Source organism: Echinops telfairi, unplaced genomic scaffold, assembly GCF_000313985.2.
Source record: "Echinops telfairi isolate 266 unplaced genomic scaffold, ASM31398v2 ScPeMD7_7424;HRSCAF=8462, whole genome shotgun sequence".
NCBI lineage: Eukaryota > Metazoa > Chordata > Mammalia > Afrosoricida > Tenrecidae > Echinops > Echinops telfairi.
In genome coordinates, this window is record NW_022111324.1 from 88,541,690 (window position 1) to 88,555,533 (window position 13,844).

The window sequence follows — 13,844 nt, forward strand, 5'->3', positions numbered from 1 at the left end:
GGGACTTCATTGCTTTGCTTCCCTTATGGTTTTGCCCCAGGATGGTAGGGTCAGATAGGGCACAATGCCTGGAGTGTCTCCAGTGTATCCCCCATAGTGCTATGGGTCAGCGGATGTCATGTCTTGTGGGGCCAGCCCTACAGTCCTCTCTGTGCATTGGCTGCTCTGAACAGGAGTATCTTCCTCAGGGCTTGGTGGGCCAGGATGTGCTACACTCTCTCCCCCTCCCCCTTCATTTGCTCCTGTGTGCTCTGATCAGACATGTCCCTCTCCCTGAGCTCTAGTTTTCAGTACGTGAATTCTTATGGGGGGAGAGGGGACTGTCCACATAATTGGGATGGGGCCAGCCTTTCTCAGACCTGTTTCCTTGCTTCATGCGGGTATGTTGCATTCATGTCTCAGAGCACAGGGTTGAAGTCTGGTCCCTCTCTCCCTGTGGAGATATAAACAACACCCTTCCCGTGTGTGGTTTAGAGCCTTGTTCCCCACTACCCATGTCTTTTTTTTCCTTTTCCCCTCCTTTTTAGTTGGCTACCATATGTATCATCCCTGGATTTGGTCTGGCTCCTGCCATACTACCTGGACCTCACCTTAAATACATTATTTTTAAAAGAATTTACAGAGAAGTTGGCCACATATCTGCTTATATACCCTTTGCCACCTGTAATTTCTCCTACCAATATCTTGCACGTATGCCACACATTTGTTAACAGTTGATGAACCAATACTGAAGCATTAACCTAAGTCCACAGCTTACATTGAGGTTCATCCTTGGTGCTGTATAGTCCTATGGGTTTTGATAAATGCCATGTGTTTATTACTAGGCACCATGCAGAAAAGTGTCACTGCCCTAAAATTCCCTGTAAGTTATGGGGCTGTTTTCTGAAAGGGAATTCTTGACTGCAGATGGCAAGACCTCCTAAAATTTCACATTAACAAACCTGACTCTAACTAGTCCCTCTTCCATGCAATTGCTAGTAATCTCTTTAACACATCACTTTATTGCTTACATCTTTCAACAGTCCCTCACTCAAATGTCCACATTTAAAAGTCAAATTCTATACAGTGATTTCTCATTCAGAATGTGACATTCTCTGACCTCTTTCCAAATTATATTTCCTCCTTCCATTCTAAAGGAGTTCCTGGCTTGTGCAAATGGTTTAAGTATTTGGCTGCTAGTTTGAATCCATCCAAAACTACCTCAGAAGAAAGGCCTTGAGGTTTCAGAAAAAACCGCCATTGGAAACTCCACATAGCAGAATTCTATTCTTTGACACGTGGAGTCACGTGAGTCAGAAACAACACAAAGATGTTTTGGTTTTTGTGGCGGTAATGTTCTTCGATACTGATCTGTGTGTGCTCTTAGTTTCTTCAATTTACCTGGCTAAGGACAGTTAAGCCCCTTAGGACCAATATTGAGAGTGGCCATACCAAGAGGGTAAGAGGAAGGTGTGGGGAGAAAGGGAGAAGCGATCACAATGATCTACCTATAACGCCCTCCCAAGGGGATGGACAAGTGAAAAGTGGGTGAAGAGAGATATCGTCCAGTGTAAGACATGAAAAACATAATAATTTATAAATTATCAAGGGTTCATGAGGGAAGGAGTGTGGGAGAGTAAGGAGAATAAAATGAGGAGCTGATACCAAGGGCTCAAGTAGAAAGAAAATGCTTTGAAGATGTTGGCAACAAATGTACAAATGTGCTTGACACAAAGTATGGACGTATGGATTATGATGAGTTGTACGAACCCTCAGTAAAATGATTAGAAAAGCAAACAAATGAAAAGAAAAAAAAATTACCTGGCTAACTCCTCTCCCCCCGTCATATTAAAAAAAGAAACAAAAAATGTCATTTATATAATTTTGATTTTTATCCAAAACATTATTAAATGAGCTTGGATTTGAATGTTTTGTCAATTTAAAAAATCAACTGTAGACCTTTAAAGATGTGTCTTAAGTCTTGGCCAAGGGTGGTACAATTAAAAATTTCCATGTTTTCCCAATGTAAAAACTTTGAAGACAATCTTCACTTGAATTCAAGACCTAGGATATGAATTAGAATCATCAGTTGTCTTAACAGTCATAGTCATATATGAGGGGGTACCCCCCCAAAATTGGAATTATGCTGGGCGGAGTGGAGCTTTCGTAGTACACATTTTTCCTGCTAGGTGAACATTGAGCAAGTTGCTCTGTTAGTGCACCCAATGTGTTGCCTGGGAAGGTTCTCTCCGGTCACAGTGAATTTTGTTGTAAAAGCAGATTCACTGGAACCTTGTTTTTTGTGATGGTCAATTTAAGAAACAGCATGCAGCTGTGAAATTTTTTTCCTACTCAGGGAAAAATGCCACTAACTGTTGTGATATGAACACAGCTTACAAGGACAGCGCTATGGGAAAAACTCAAGTGTATGAGTAGTTTTCTCATTTCAAAAAAGGTGAAATGTTGATTGAAGACAGACCTCATTCTGGACATCCGTCAACTTCCAAAACAGACAAAAATGTCAACTTAGTGCATTTGGAGTTTGTTCCACCAGGTCAGATTGTTAATCAAGCTTTCTAGTTAGAGGTTCTAAAAAGATTGCATAACAGTGTGTGACAAAAAAAGGCCTGCTTTGGAGCAAACAGGGACTTGTTTAGCCACCAAAATGCACAGAGTCATCTCAGTGCACCAGATTTTGGCAGAAAACAGCATGCTTCTCCTGCCCCACACACCTGACCTTGCTCACTGTAACTTATTTTTCTGCGAATGAAGAGGGACATGAAAGGACAGTGATTTGATGATGTAGAAAGAGGTTGAAGGAAAAAATAGGGCGGTGCTGTCAGCTATCTAAGCAGATGAGTTTGAAAAATGTTTCCAAGAATTGAATTGCAGATTTGACAAATGTATTGAGTGTAATGGAGAGTACTCTGAAGGTGATATGGTTGTTTTGTAAAAAAAATTTAAATACACAGCTTTGAAAAAAAAATTCATTTTGAGGGGGATATCCCTTTGTATACTACAAAAACTGTATTTTATTTAAGTAACTTCTTATAAAGTACATTTTACATACTTGGTAAGCTGAAAATTAAAGCTGCTTTTTCTATAAAACAATGATCTGCTTGTTACGTAGTTCTTTTGTTGCACAGTAACATGAAATAGCTTAAAACAGTAATTTAATGTTAAATATTGACAACTACAAAACACTAAGATTGTGAACTGTATTAAAACCTGAGGTAGTTTATTGTGCCAACCTGGCCGATAAACACATGTGGGGTTACTTGAAGGGCAGAGAGATAAATGGCTCGGTGAACCTTGCCTTTCTAGTTCTCAGGACTCTGCTTTCTGATGGTAGGACCAGGATGCAGCTGCCTTAGCCAGTTCCCTGCTTTAGCTGGCAAGGCTCACTTCCTGCAAGACATCCCCAAGGAGAAGCTTCATGGACCTACCCCAATGCAGCCCTGGGTGCTGGATCACCCATGTGGAGACCCCTGCCAGTGCTGAGATGTTTACACATTCACCGATTTGGCTTTCCTCCTGCAGTCGACATCATTGCGTGTGTTTTGTTAGATGGAGGACTTTGTGGATTGGTGTCGGACATATAGGTTAATGTTGGCCTTGTGGGCTTGGGTAGCACTGGGTTGGGATGTTTTCTTGATGTGCACTTACCCTTTATATCAAACTCTCTCTTATACATGAGTTTCTGTGGATTTGTTTCTCTAAAGTACCCAGACTAATACAAAACCAAATGCACAAAAAACATGAGTGAAAACAAGAGTGATCCTTACTGGGAAATATTAAAAAATATTTTCAGTAGGTTTATTCTATACTCACACCACAGCTGACCCAATATTTTAGATACTATAAAGCATATATCTGAACATCCACAGACAGTATTTGATTTTGTTTCCAATAGTAACAACACAGTTGGTAAAACGTTCAATAATTCAGAATGATCTTTTCATCTTCAACGCAGAGAGGCTCCGGTTCAGCATGATGGCACGTTTCCACTCTTGTGAGTTTCTAAATCACTTCATTTAGTCACTCTGGAAGAGTTTATTTTCTTGATGTCAACGGGATGCAGAATCAATGTGCCATTTTTGAATTTTCCAACCTTTCCAATACGTCCACCTGACAAGATACTAGGTGCCAACTTCTTCTTTTGGGATTTCCTACATGCAAAGTGAGAGGAAGATAACACAATCAAGTTTATGATGAAGAATCACAGGATCATCAATAAGGGCACCTCACTGTGAGCCCTACAAGTGCCCAGTCTCCTCCTTGTGCTCCCCTCCCTCTACTCCTTATCCATATATTTCCACAGACCTCCTCCAGTCCTCAAACACACCAAAAGCCGTCTGTCCAGGGCATTCTTTGTTTTTTTTTCTTCTAATTTTGGAGTATTCTACCAGATCTTCCCAGGCCACTTCTTCCTCTTTACTCAGTTCCCAGCTCAGCTGACACCTCCTTAGAGTGACAACCAAGGGCATCCTCAATTCTTTTCTTTCACGATGCTAAACTTCAACTTTTCATAGCTCCCGCTACTACCCAACAGAATCTTATTTATTTGCATGTTCAAGCCTGGCTCCCTTTACTAAAATATGGGCTCCATAAGGATAGGAAGTCTATCAGACTGATCATGGCAATATCTCCAACTGAACACATTCAAGTGCCTGGCACGCAATAGGCACTCTCTAATAGATATATGTGGCCAGAAAAGAAGGCTAACTTATGGAATGTACAAGTTCTTTAGAAGTATGACAAAAGAGTCCATTTTGAAACATTCATTTAAGGTGACAGGAAAAAACAAAAATACCTGAGGAAAAGTTAAGAAACAAGCATCAAGCAACAAAGTCAAGTGTTCCATTATTCAAAAGTACGGTTCTACCTTACACAGTATATCAATGAATAGGCAATATAGCCCTAGACAAGGTTGTTCAATTTGTAGGCTCTCCTAGCAGGGAATAGCTTTTCTGGTAGCGAATTATGAAAATAGAGGATTCCTAATTCTGTTCTGGGGTTAGTTGTTTGACCTTGGGTGTTTTCCATCCTATTTCCCCTCTAAAGGGCTTCCTTTGGATAAAATGAGGAATGGCAAAATATTCTAACAGGCTGGAACACCAAAGAACTGCAAGGCATTATCTTCAGAATGCTAAGAAACGCATCCACATCACCCAATTCTAATACCTGGTCGTGCTACTCACCTGTCTTCCTGACCTTTCCTCTTCCTTTTCTTGAAAACATCTGTGTCCTGGGCCTGGTTTCATAAATTAAGGTAATTATATGTCAGGAATGGGTAACAGGTTCAAAAATGGCAAGAGATTTGTGGCCAAAAGTTATGGTCATACCATTCTTTACTCTGAATACCTTTTTTTCCCTAGTGGGCATATTAAACATAACAGACTTTCAAGGACGTGAAAGGCCATTCCCAGGTAACACTGACAGAAACAATGTCAACCCCTCCTGTCCCGTCACAACAGGGAGCGTAACACTTCGTGTCTTTATAGTCACCTTTGAAAACCCACCTTTGGGTGGGTTTGTGTAGCCCTTTGCATACTATATACCACATTAAAACACAGAAGATGACTTAGACAGGTAAAAGGGCAAAGTAGCTTTGATCTGTGCCATTTTATTATTCAGAAAGGAGTTTGCTACTTTAAAGCCAGCTTTTTCTTTCAATATGCCTCATTACAGAAGTGTAGCTAAGTCAAAGAAATGGTGTGAATTTTATCATTTTACTGAAGCATTAGTGGGATTACTCAGTCAGATGGGCACATTGTGGTAAATTGTACCTTTCAGTTCCAGTTTGGTAAAGAAAAGATATTATATTTACCATTTTCATTACTTCTTTCTTTGCTGTCTTTTGTTCCTTGATTTGCTCTTGCAAAATCTTGTAATTAACATAACTCTTTTTGGGAGGCTGAAGTGAAAGAAAAGGGACACGTCACTTTTTTACTTTCCAGAGACTTCCCCGTGTCTCTTGCTCTGACTTGAGCACGGCTTGCCCTTTCCCTAGGTCTGTTTGTCCGGTGATGGAAGGCAGCACAGCCTCTCACCTTAGCACCCAGCATAACGGCCCGCTCCTGTTCCAGAAGCCTTTCTTTTCCTTTTCCATAACCTGTGATTCCAAACCTGTGCACTTCCAGACGAGCCTGTGGACACAAAACAGATAGATTCCAAACATTTAAAAAGCCTAGCTAAAATCGCAGAAAATACACATTTGTTTGGTAAAAAAACTTACCTTTGTGTTGTTGGCAATGTAGTCCCAGTCTTCAGAACCATGTTTTTATAAATGGCTGGATAACATTCAGCCATGTGAATACAGTGCAATTTACTTAGCCATTTCTCCAACTGGTAGATGCTTGAACATATTTAATTTTTTTGGAATTAGGGGAGGAAAAGTTTCAAATTAATAATTTCAAAGCACATACATTTACCTTTTCTAAGTTAAATTCTGGCATGTCCACATCTTTCTCAAGGGCACTGGTTTTGGTCTGGAAAAAAAAAAAAGATCATCTGTGCCTTTATCATTAAAGCATCATCGATCATCGAATGGGCAGACATGTTAAAGAAGGTTTGAAATCTATCCCAGTGCTGAAAGACATACCACAATACAAGTATGCTACGCAAAAGCCTGTGTAAAGAGGTAAGTAACAGAAGAAAAAAAAGAGGTTTTTTCAATTGTTTTATTGGTATGTACATTCCATATCATACAATTGTTCACTCATATTGAGGATTTGTGCAATCATCACCACAATTTCAGAATTTTTCTTCTCATACCCACTGTAGTTAGCTTCCCATTTCCCCATCCTCCTTTATCATGCCCCAATCCAGTTACTGCATCTATAGATCTACAGAATAAAATTTTTTTTAAGGTCTCAAAGCTAAAGAAAGGATTGGTCACAATTAAGAATAAAGAAAGGTCATTAACTGTATCTCATGTACTACACACAGAAAACTGTTGGGGGGGGGCTGGTTAGAAGGATTAGGAAAAGACAAGTGGGCATGAAATGTTAATGTAGGAGGGGCTGGTGGTGTAGTGGATTATGAGCTGGGTTAATAGTTTAAACACACTAGCCACTCCTAGGAGAAGGGTGACGTTTTCTGTGCCCATAAAGATTTACAGCTTCGGGAACCCTGTTATATAGGGCCACTAAGTACCTGAAGTGACTTCTTGTGACAGAATTGATGTCAACTTGAATTTGTATGAAATTGCAGGGGTGGAGTCCAATCTATCAATCAGGTCCCAGGCTGATGCTGATGCTGCCTTGGGAAGGTGGCCATTTTATGAGAGTTACAGGGGATCCTTCCACTCTCTGCCCCTGCACCCTCCCTCCTTGCTGGGACTGTGTCTTCCTCCGGGAGCAGCCTCAGGAGGGCCACCTGACCCTGAGAGCTGTCGGTGGCACACTGCCATGTAACCTTGGATCCACATGACTGCACCCACAGGCCAAGGATCTTCTTGTATCTCGTGTCACCTTTTTTGTCATTTGCTTTTCTGGCATCAGACCCATAGACATGAGTTGGACTGAGTTTCTTGACATTAAGTTACTTCTTGATAATAAAGTTCCTTCTTATACTTACAAGGGGGTATCCCCAGCAAAAAAAAAAAAAAGGAACTTTTTTTATCAACTCTATAAATTTAAATTTTTTTACAAAACAACCTTATCACCTTCAAAGTATTCTCCATTACACTTAATACTATTTGTCAAATCTGGGAAACACTCATCTGTTTGGATGACTGACAGCACCTCCCTCATTTTTTTCTTCATCTTTTAAAATTTTTTTGGATCACTTTATTGAGGGCTCTTACAATGCTTATATCAATCCAAACATCAGTTGTATCAGGCATATTTGTACATATGTTGCCTCTTCACCTCTTCTAAGTCGGTTAACAAATTGCTGTCCTTTCATGTCCCACTTCATTTACAGACACAAAAAGTAGTCGCATGAAGCAAGGTCAAGTGAGTCAGGTGTGTGGGGCAAGAGAGGCATGCTGTTTTTTTGCCAAAAACTGGCACAGCGAGATGGCTATGTGAGCAAGTACATTATCATGGTGGCAAAACCAGCCCCCATTTACCACAAATCAGGCCTTTTTTTGTTGCACAGTTACGCAATCTTTGTAGAACCTCTAAATCAGGGGTCCTCAAACTTGTTATTTTTTATTTTTTTTCTAATCATTTTATCAGGGGCTCATACAACTCTTATCACAATCCATACATACATCAATTGTGTAAAGTGCATTTGTACATTCATTGCCCTCATCATTCTCAAAACATTTCCTCTCCACTTAAGCCCCCAGCATTAGGTCCTCATTTTTCCCCTCCCTCATGAGCCCTTGATAATTTATAAATTATTATTTTGTCATATCTTGCCCTGTCTGATGTCTCCCTTCACCCACTTTTCTGTTGTCCGTCCCCCAGGGAGGAGGTCACATATAGTTCCTTGTAATCGGTTCCCTCTTTCCTACCCACTCTCCCTCTACCCTCCCAGTATAGCCACTCACACCACTGGTCCTGTAGGAATCATCCGCCCTGGATTTCCAGTTCCTATCTGTACCAGTGTACACCCTCTGGTCTAGCCAGACTGTCCTCAAACTTTTGAAACAGGGGACCAGTTCACTGTCCCTCAGACCATTGGAGGGCTGGACTATAGTTTACAAAAAAACTATGAACAAATTCCTATGCACACGGCACGAGTTATTGAAGTAAAAAACCAAACGGGGCAAAAACACCTGGGGGGCCGGATACATTTCCTCGGCAGGCCACATGTGGCCCAAGTAGTTTGATGACCCCTGCTCTAAATAGAAAGCTTGATTAACAGTCTGACCTGGTGGAACAAACTCCAAATGCACTACGAGTCAACATTTTCCTCCGTTTGGGAAGTTGACAGATGTACATAATAAGGGTTGTCATCAATCGACATTTCACCTTTTTTGAAATAAGAAAACCACTCATACACTTGAGTTTTTCCCATAGCGCTGTCCTTATAGGCTGTGTTCAATATCACATTTTCTGTGACATTTTTCCCGAACAGCAAACAAAATTTGACAGCTACATGCAGTTCTCTTAAATCGGCCATCACAAAAAAAAGATTCCAGCGAAACTGCTTTTATGAATAAATTCACTGTTACTAGGGAGAACCTTTGCAGGCAATGCCACTGGATGCGTGATGTTCATCTAGTAGGGGAAAAAAGCATACGGTGAAAGTGCTGCTCTACAATTTTGGGGGGGTACGCCCTCATATATGAGGCCCACTAGACAACCCCGTCTAAGATAATGGTTGTAATTTTGTTGTTAATGTTAAGGTCATGGGAAATGATATTAAAAAATAATGAATTTTTCATGAACTTTTTGAAGCCAGCCTCATATAATTCTTTCTCTTCTTGATTCCCTACTTTTCATTCATTGAAATTATGCCTAACAACTCTCTTTCAGCTGTGTACACTGATACTTTCTAGTAGAAAGCACCGATGTAGCAAATGTTTCCAAATATATGACTCTAATAAGTCACATGTTTTCACATCGGTATAAGATGTGAAAACAATAATTTATAATTTATCAGGGGGTCATAAGAGTTGAAAGGGGTGGTGGGGAAAAAAGAGGAGTTGATGCCAAGGACTCAAATGGAAAGCAAATGTTTAGAAAATGATGATGGCAACATATGTACAAATATGCTTTATACAATTGATGTATGAAATGTTGTAACAGATGTTAAGAGCCCCCAATAAAGTGATTTTAAAAATACATTACAAAGAAAAAATATATATACACATATATGTGACTCATACTATATATCGATCTATCCTGTGACTGTGATTATTATTAGTCCATAAACTTCAACAGAAGCTTGAGATTTTAAGGAAACCACATTGGTGGTTCAGTGGCAGAATCCTCTTCTATAAGGGCTACTTAGGTTCGATTCTTGGTCAATGTACCTCAAGCATAGTCCACCCGCCATTTGTCAGTGGAGGCTTGCAAGTTTCTATTAGACTAAGCTGGTTTCAGTGGAACTTCTGGACTGTTTTGTCCCACTGAGCATAGAGCTATGGAGTCAGGGTCTGATTTGATGCCAATGAACAACAATGTACTGTCAATGAGTGTGGTAGCTACATAATTTCATGTCAACTTGAATATATAAGCGTATAGGCCTGGAGTGTAGCCTGTCAATCAGGTCAAAGCCTATAGTAACTCCTTGTGGGAGTGACCTTCTCATGAGGAGGAGCTGGGGAGTTTCCCACCCCCTCTGCTTCAAGCAGCTGAGACCTGTCGGAGCCTTGTGATACTTCCACTGCCAGATCCACCAGACGCTGCACTCGTCGGCCTGTGACATTCATGCCTTCTCCATCATCACATGTTGTTCCACGAGTCTGAAGAGGGATTTATGGGCTTGATTTGGACTGGGCTCGGATGTTTTCTTGATATCAAATTACTCCTTGATATCAAGCATATTTGTTTCTCTTGTCAATCCGGCCTAACACTGATACTCTAATTATTTAATACAGCCTGTACATTTATACAAACAGGACATGGGCTGTAAAATTAATTTCTAAAGATGGCACCTCTCTCCTTTGAAGGGGGAAAGGGAAGGGAGGCAGTCACTCCTGAACTGGTGACCAAGACAGGGCATCTACACCATTTCTGCTAAGCAGGATGTGGGCATGGTAAAGAGCTCTGCCCCCCACAAGGCCCAAACATGCCCTTGCATTGACCTAGTTTCTCCTCATACAAACAGGAGTTATGTGCATGACAGGTGACATTTGCCTCCTCATGAAGTGTCTATTTAGAGTACCGCACTGATGTTAAACACACAAACCAAGAAACCCAATGCCATCAATAAGATTCCCACTCAAGATAATGCCATGTGTTACAAAGCAGAATTCCAGTTTTCTTAGCCGTAATCTTTAAGAAAACAGATCTCTACGCCTTTCTTCTGTGGTATCTTTGAGCACCAACTTTTTGGTTAGCAGTCAAGCACTTAACTGGTTTGTAATAACTTAGAGACCTGAGATGCAAATTAACATCCTAGCCATAATCTCTTGTGTAATATATTAGAAATGCTAGCCTCTATGCTGATAGTTACAATCCTATTTTGGAGGGAATTCTATTGAGTCTCCACTTTACTAGAAGGTGTTTCCTTGGTGTATGGTCTGCTGAATGACAAAACCAAACCTCCATCAAAGTCATTTCTCTGTGTATAAGAGCCATCTCGGAAGCAGAGAGAGAGAATTCAGGGACCATTAAGGAAGAGCCACCAGTGGAGGATATTCGAGACCAGAGACAATAATGACTGTGGTTCAGAGACCATGTGACAGAGCAAAGGAGCCAGGCAGTGACCAGATGCCAAAGCAAGGAGACCATGAGATGCAGCGGAGGAGCAGTGTTGAGACTAAGAGACTCAGAGCAGTGGGCTGGCTTCTTGGCCTGAGGAGGCAGAGGTCAAGGGACACATGGCTGAGAGGCTGAGGCCTGAATAAAGACTTGGCTACTGGTTGAGGTGAGGTACTGCTTTGGGCCATTGCTTGCATTCTCATTGTTAACAGATCCTGATTTGTGGTAATCTCTTCTCTAATAAACCAGCCTAATTTTATTGTCTGAACTTCTGTGTGGCCATTGCAATGGATTATTGAACCCAGCAGAAGAGTGTTAGGGGAGAAATAGGCTGAAAAGAGGATGAGTGAAGACATGTTTGACTTTGGCCTGGGATTTGTGTGGAGTTGGATTCTCCTTCTCCCTTTTGCAGCGAGGAGGAGGTCACATGTGGCCTGTTTACTCAAAACAAAAAAACCCCAAACTCACGTTCATGGAGTCAATACTGGCTCATAGCAACCCCATAAAACAGGGTAGAACTGTCTCAGTAGGTTTCCAAGACTGTAATTCTTTATGGGAGAAGAAAGCCTCATCTCTCTCCTGAGGAGCATCTGGTGGTTTCAAACTGTTAATCTCACATTTAGCAGCTCAACTCAGGATCACTATGCTACTATGGCTCTTCTATTTTATAGGACCTGTACATTATAAATATGAAACATGTTTGTGTGTATGATCTCACCGTATTGAATAGGATTCAAGTATGCTTGCAATGATTGAATGTTGACTATTTCTCTTTGATAGTGACTGTGTATTCCTTCCATCTTTTTAAAAATTTCTTCCTGCAGCATTCAATAGTTTACTACTCACTGCCATTGAGTCAATGCCAATTCATAGCGAACCTATAGGACAGGGCAGAACTGTCGCTGCAAGTTTCTGAAACTGTTAACACTTTACAGAAGTAGAAAGTCCCAAAGAGCAGCTGGTGGTTTTGAACTGCTTACCTTGTGGATCACAGTCCAATGTGTAACCACTACACTACTGGAGTTTGCCCATAGAATTTAATATTGCACCTTGAGGCTTTTTTTATTTTATTCAATCTTCTCAAAGGATAGCATATAGTCAAGAACTGATAGTACTGAAGGAAGACGTTAAACATGCACTGGAAGGCATTAGGAAAAAACAAGGTTTCAGGAATTGACAGAACACCAATTAAAATGGTTCAACGCACTGATGAAGGAATAGAAGCACTCACTCTTCCATGCCAAGAAATTTGAAAGATAGCTTCCTGGAACACAGTTAAGTGGTCAACTAACTGGAAGAAATCTTTATTTGTACCCACCCCAAAGAAAGGTGACCCCACAGAATGTGGAAATTATCTAACATTATCCTACTACAACATGCAACTAAGATTTTTCTGAAGATTATTCAACAATTACAGTAGTATATTGATGGAAACTGCCAGAAAGTCAAGCCTGATTCAGAAAATGATGTGGCATGAAGGATCTCATTGTTGCTATCAGATGGATCTTTGCTCAAGATATGGAATTGCCAAAAAAGCATCTGTTTTATTGATGATTCAAAGGCATTCGACTGTGTGACAAACTATGGTTAACCTTGAGAAGAATGGGAACTCCAAAACCCTTCATTGTGCTCCTGCAGAACTTGTACATGGATCAATAAAGAGGCAGGCATTCAAAGAGAACAAGGGAATACTGCATAGTTTAAAATCAGAACAGACATGCATTGGGGTTGTATCCTTTCACCCTATGTGTACAATCTGTACGCCGAGGAAATCAGAGAAGCTGGGTGATATGAAAAAGGATATGGTATCAGGACTGGAGAAAGGCTCATTAAAAAGCTGAAGTATGTATGCAGATAACACAACCTTAGTTACTTAAAAGTGAGGACTTGAAGCACTTGCAGCCTTCAATGTGGATTATAATTAAATGTAAAGAAAACAAAAATCCTCGAAACTAGACCAATAGGCAGCACCATGCTAGATGGAGAAAATAAGATGAAAGCTGTCAAAGATTTGATTTTGCTTGGATCCACAATCAATGCTCATGGAAGCAGCAGTCAAGAAATCAAAGGACAACTAAACCTGCTGCACTAGGTCTCTTGAAATATTAAGGAGCACGGAGGACACCTGGAGGACAAAGGTGTGCCTGATCCAAGCCATGGTATTTTCTTTTTCGTGTAATTTTCTAAAATCGTGGCAAAAATACAACAAAACATTCTCCAATTCAACAACTTCTACACATGTAATTTAGTGCCATTGATTATACTCTTAGTGTGGAAACCATTATTGATATCCCTTTCAAATCATTCCACCGCTTCTATGGCATTTTCAATTGCTTCAAATGCATGTCAATGTTGGATGTTAGAAAAACTAAAGAATGGATGTATTTGCATCATAGTGCTGGTGAAAATATTAAAATACCATAGATTGCGATCCAAAATGGTGGGGAGGTGGGTGTGGGAGACCTGGTAGGGCAGGATCAAGGGGAACGTAACAAAGAGGAAGTGCTGAAATCCTGGTGGGGACTGAGCATGATAGTG

At 40.6% G+C, this 13,844-nt stretch overlaps 1 protein-coding gene across 1 annotated transcript in view; it reads right to left on the bottom strand.

The window, feature by feature from the left end:
* Positions 1–3,754: 3,754 nt before the first annotated feature.
* CUNH1orf131 (chromosome unknown C1orf131 homolog) overlaps positions 3,755–13,844 on the bottom strand; it is a 23,051-nt gene continuing 12,961 nt past the window's right edge. The window contains exons 3-7 of the mRNA XM_004712205.2: positions 6,414–6,470; positions 6,033–6,128; positions 5,810–5,896; positions 5,181–5,233; positions 3,755–4,148 (exon numbers count right to left, since the gene is read on the bottom strand). Coding sequence (XP_004712262.1) covers positions 4,010–4,148; positions 5,181–5,233; positions 5,810–5,896; positions 6,033–6,128; positions 6,414–6,470 — 432 coding nt within the window. The 3' untranslated portion in view covers positions 3,755–4,009. The remainder of the gene's footprint in view (positions 4,149–5,180; positions 5,234–5,809; positions 5,897–6,032; positions 6,129–6,413; positions 6,471–13,844) is intronic.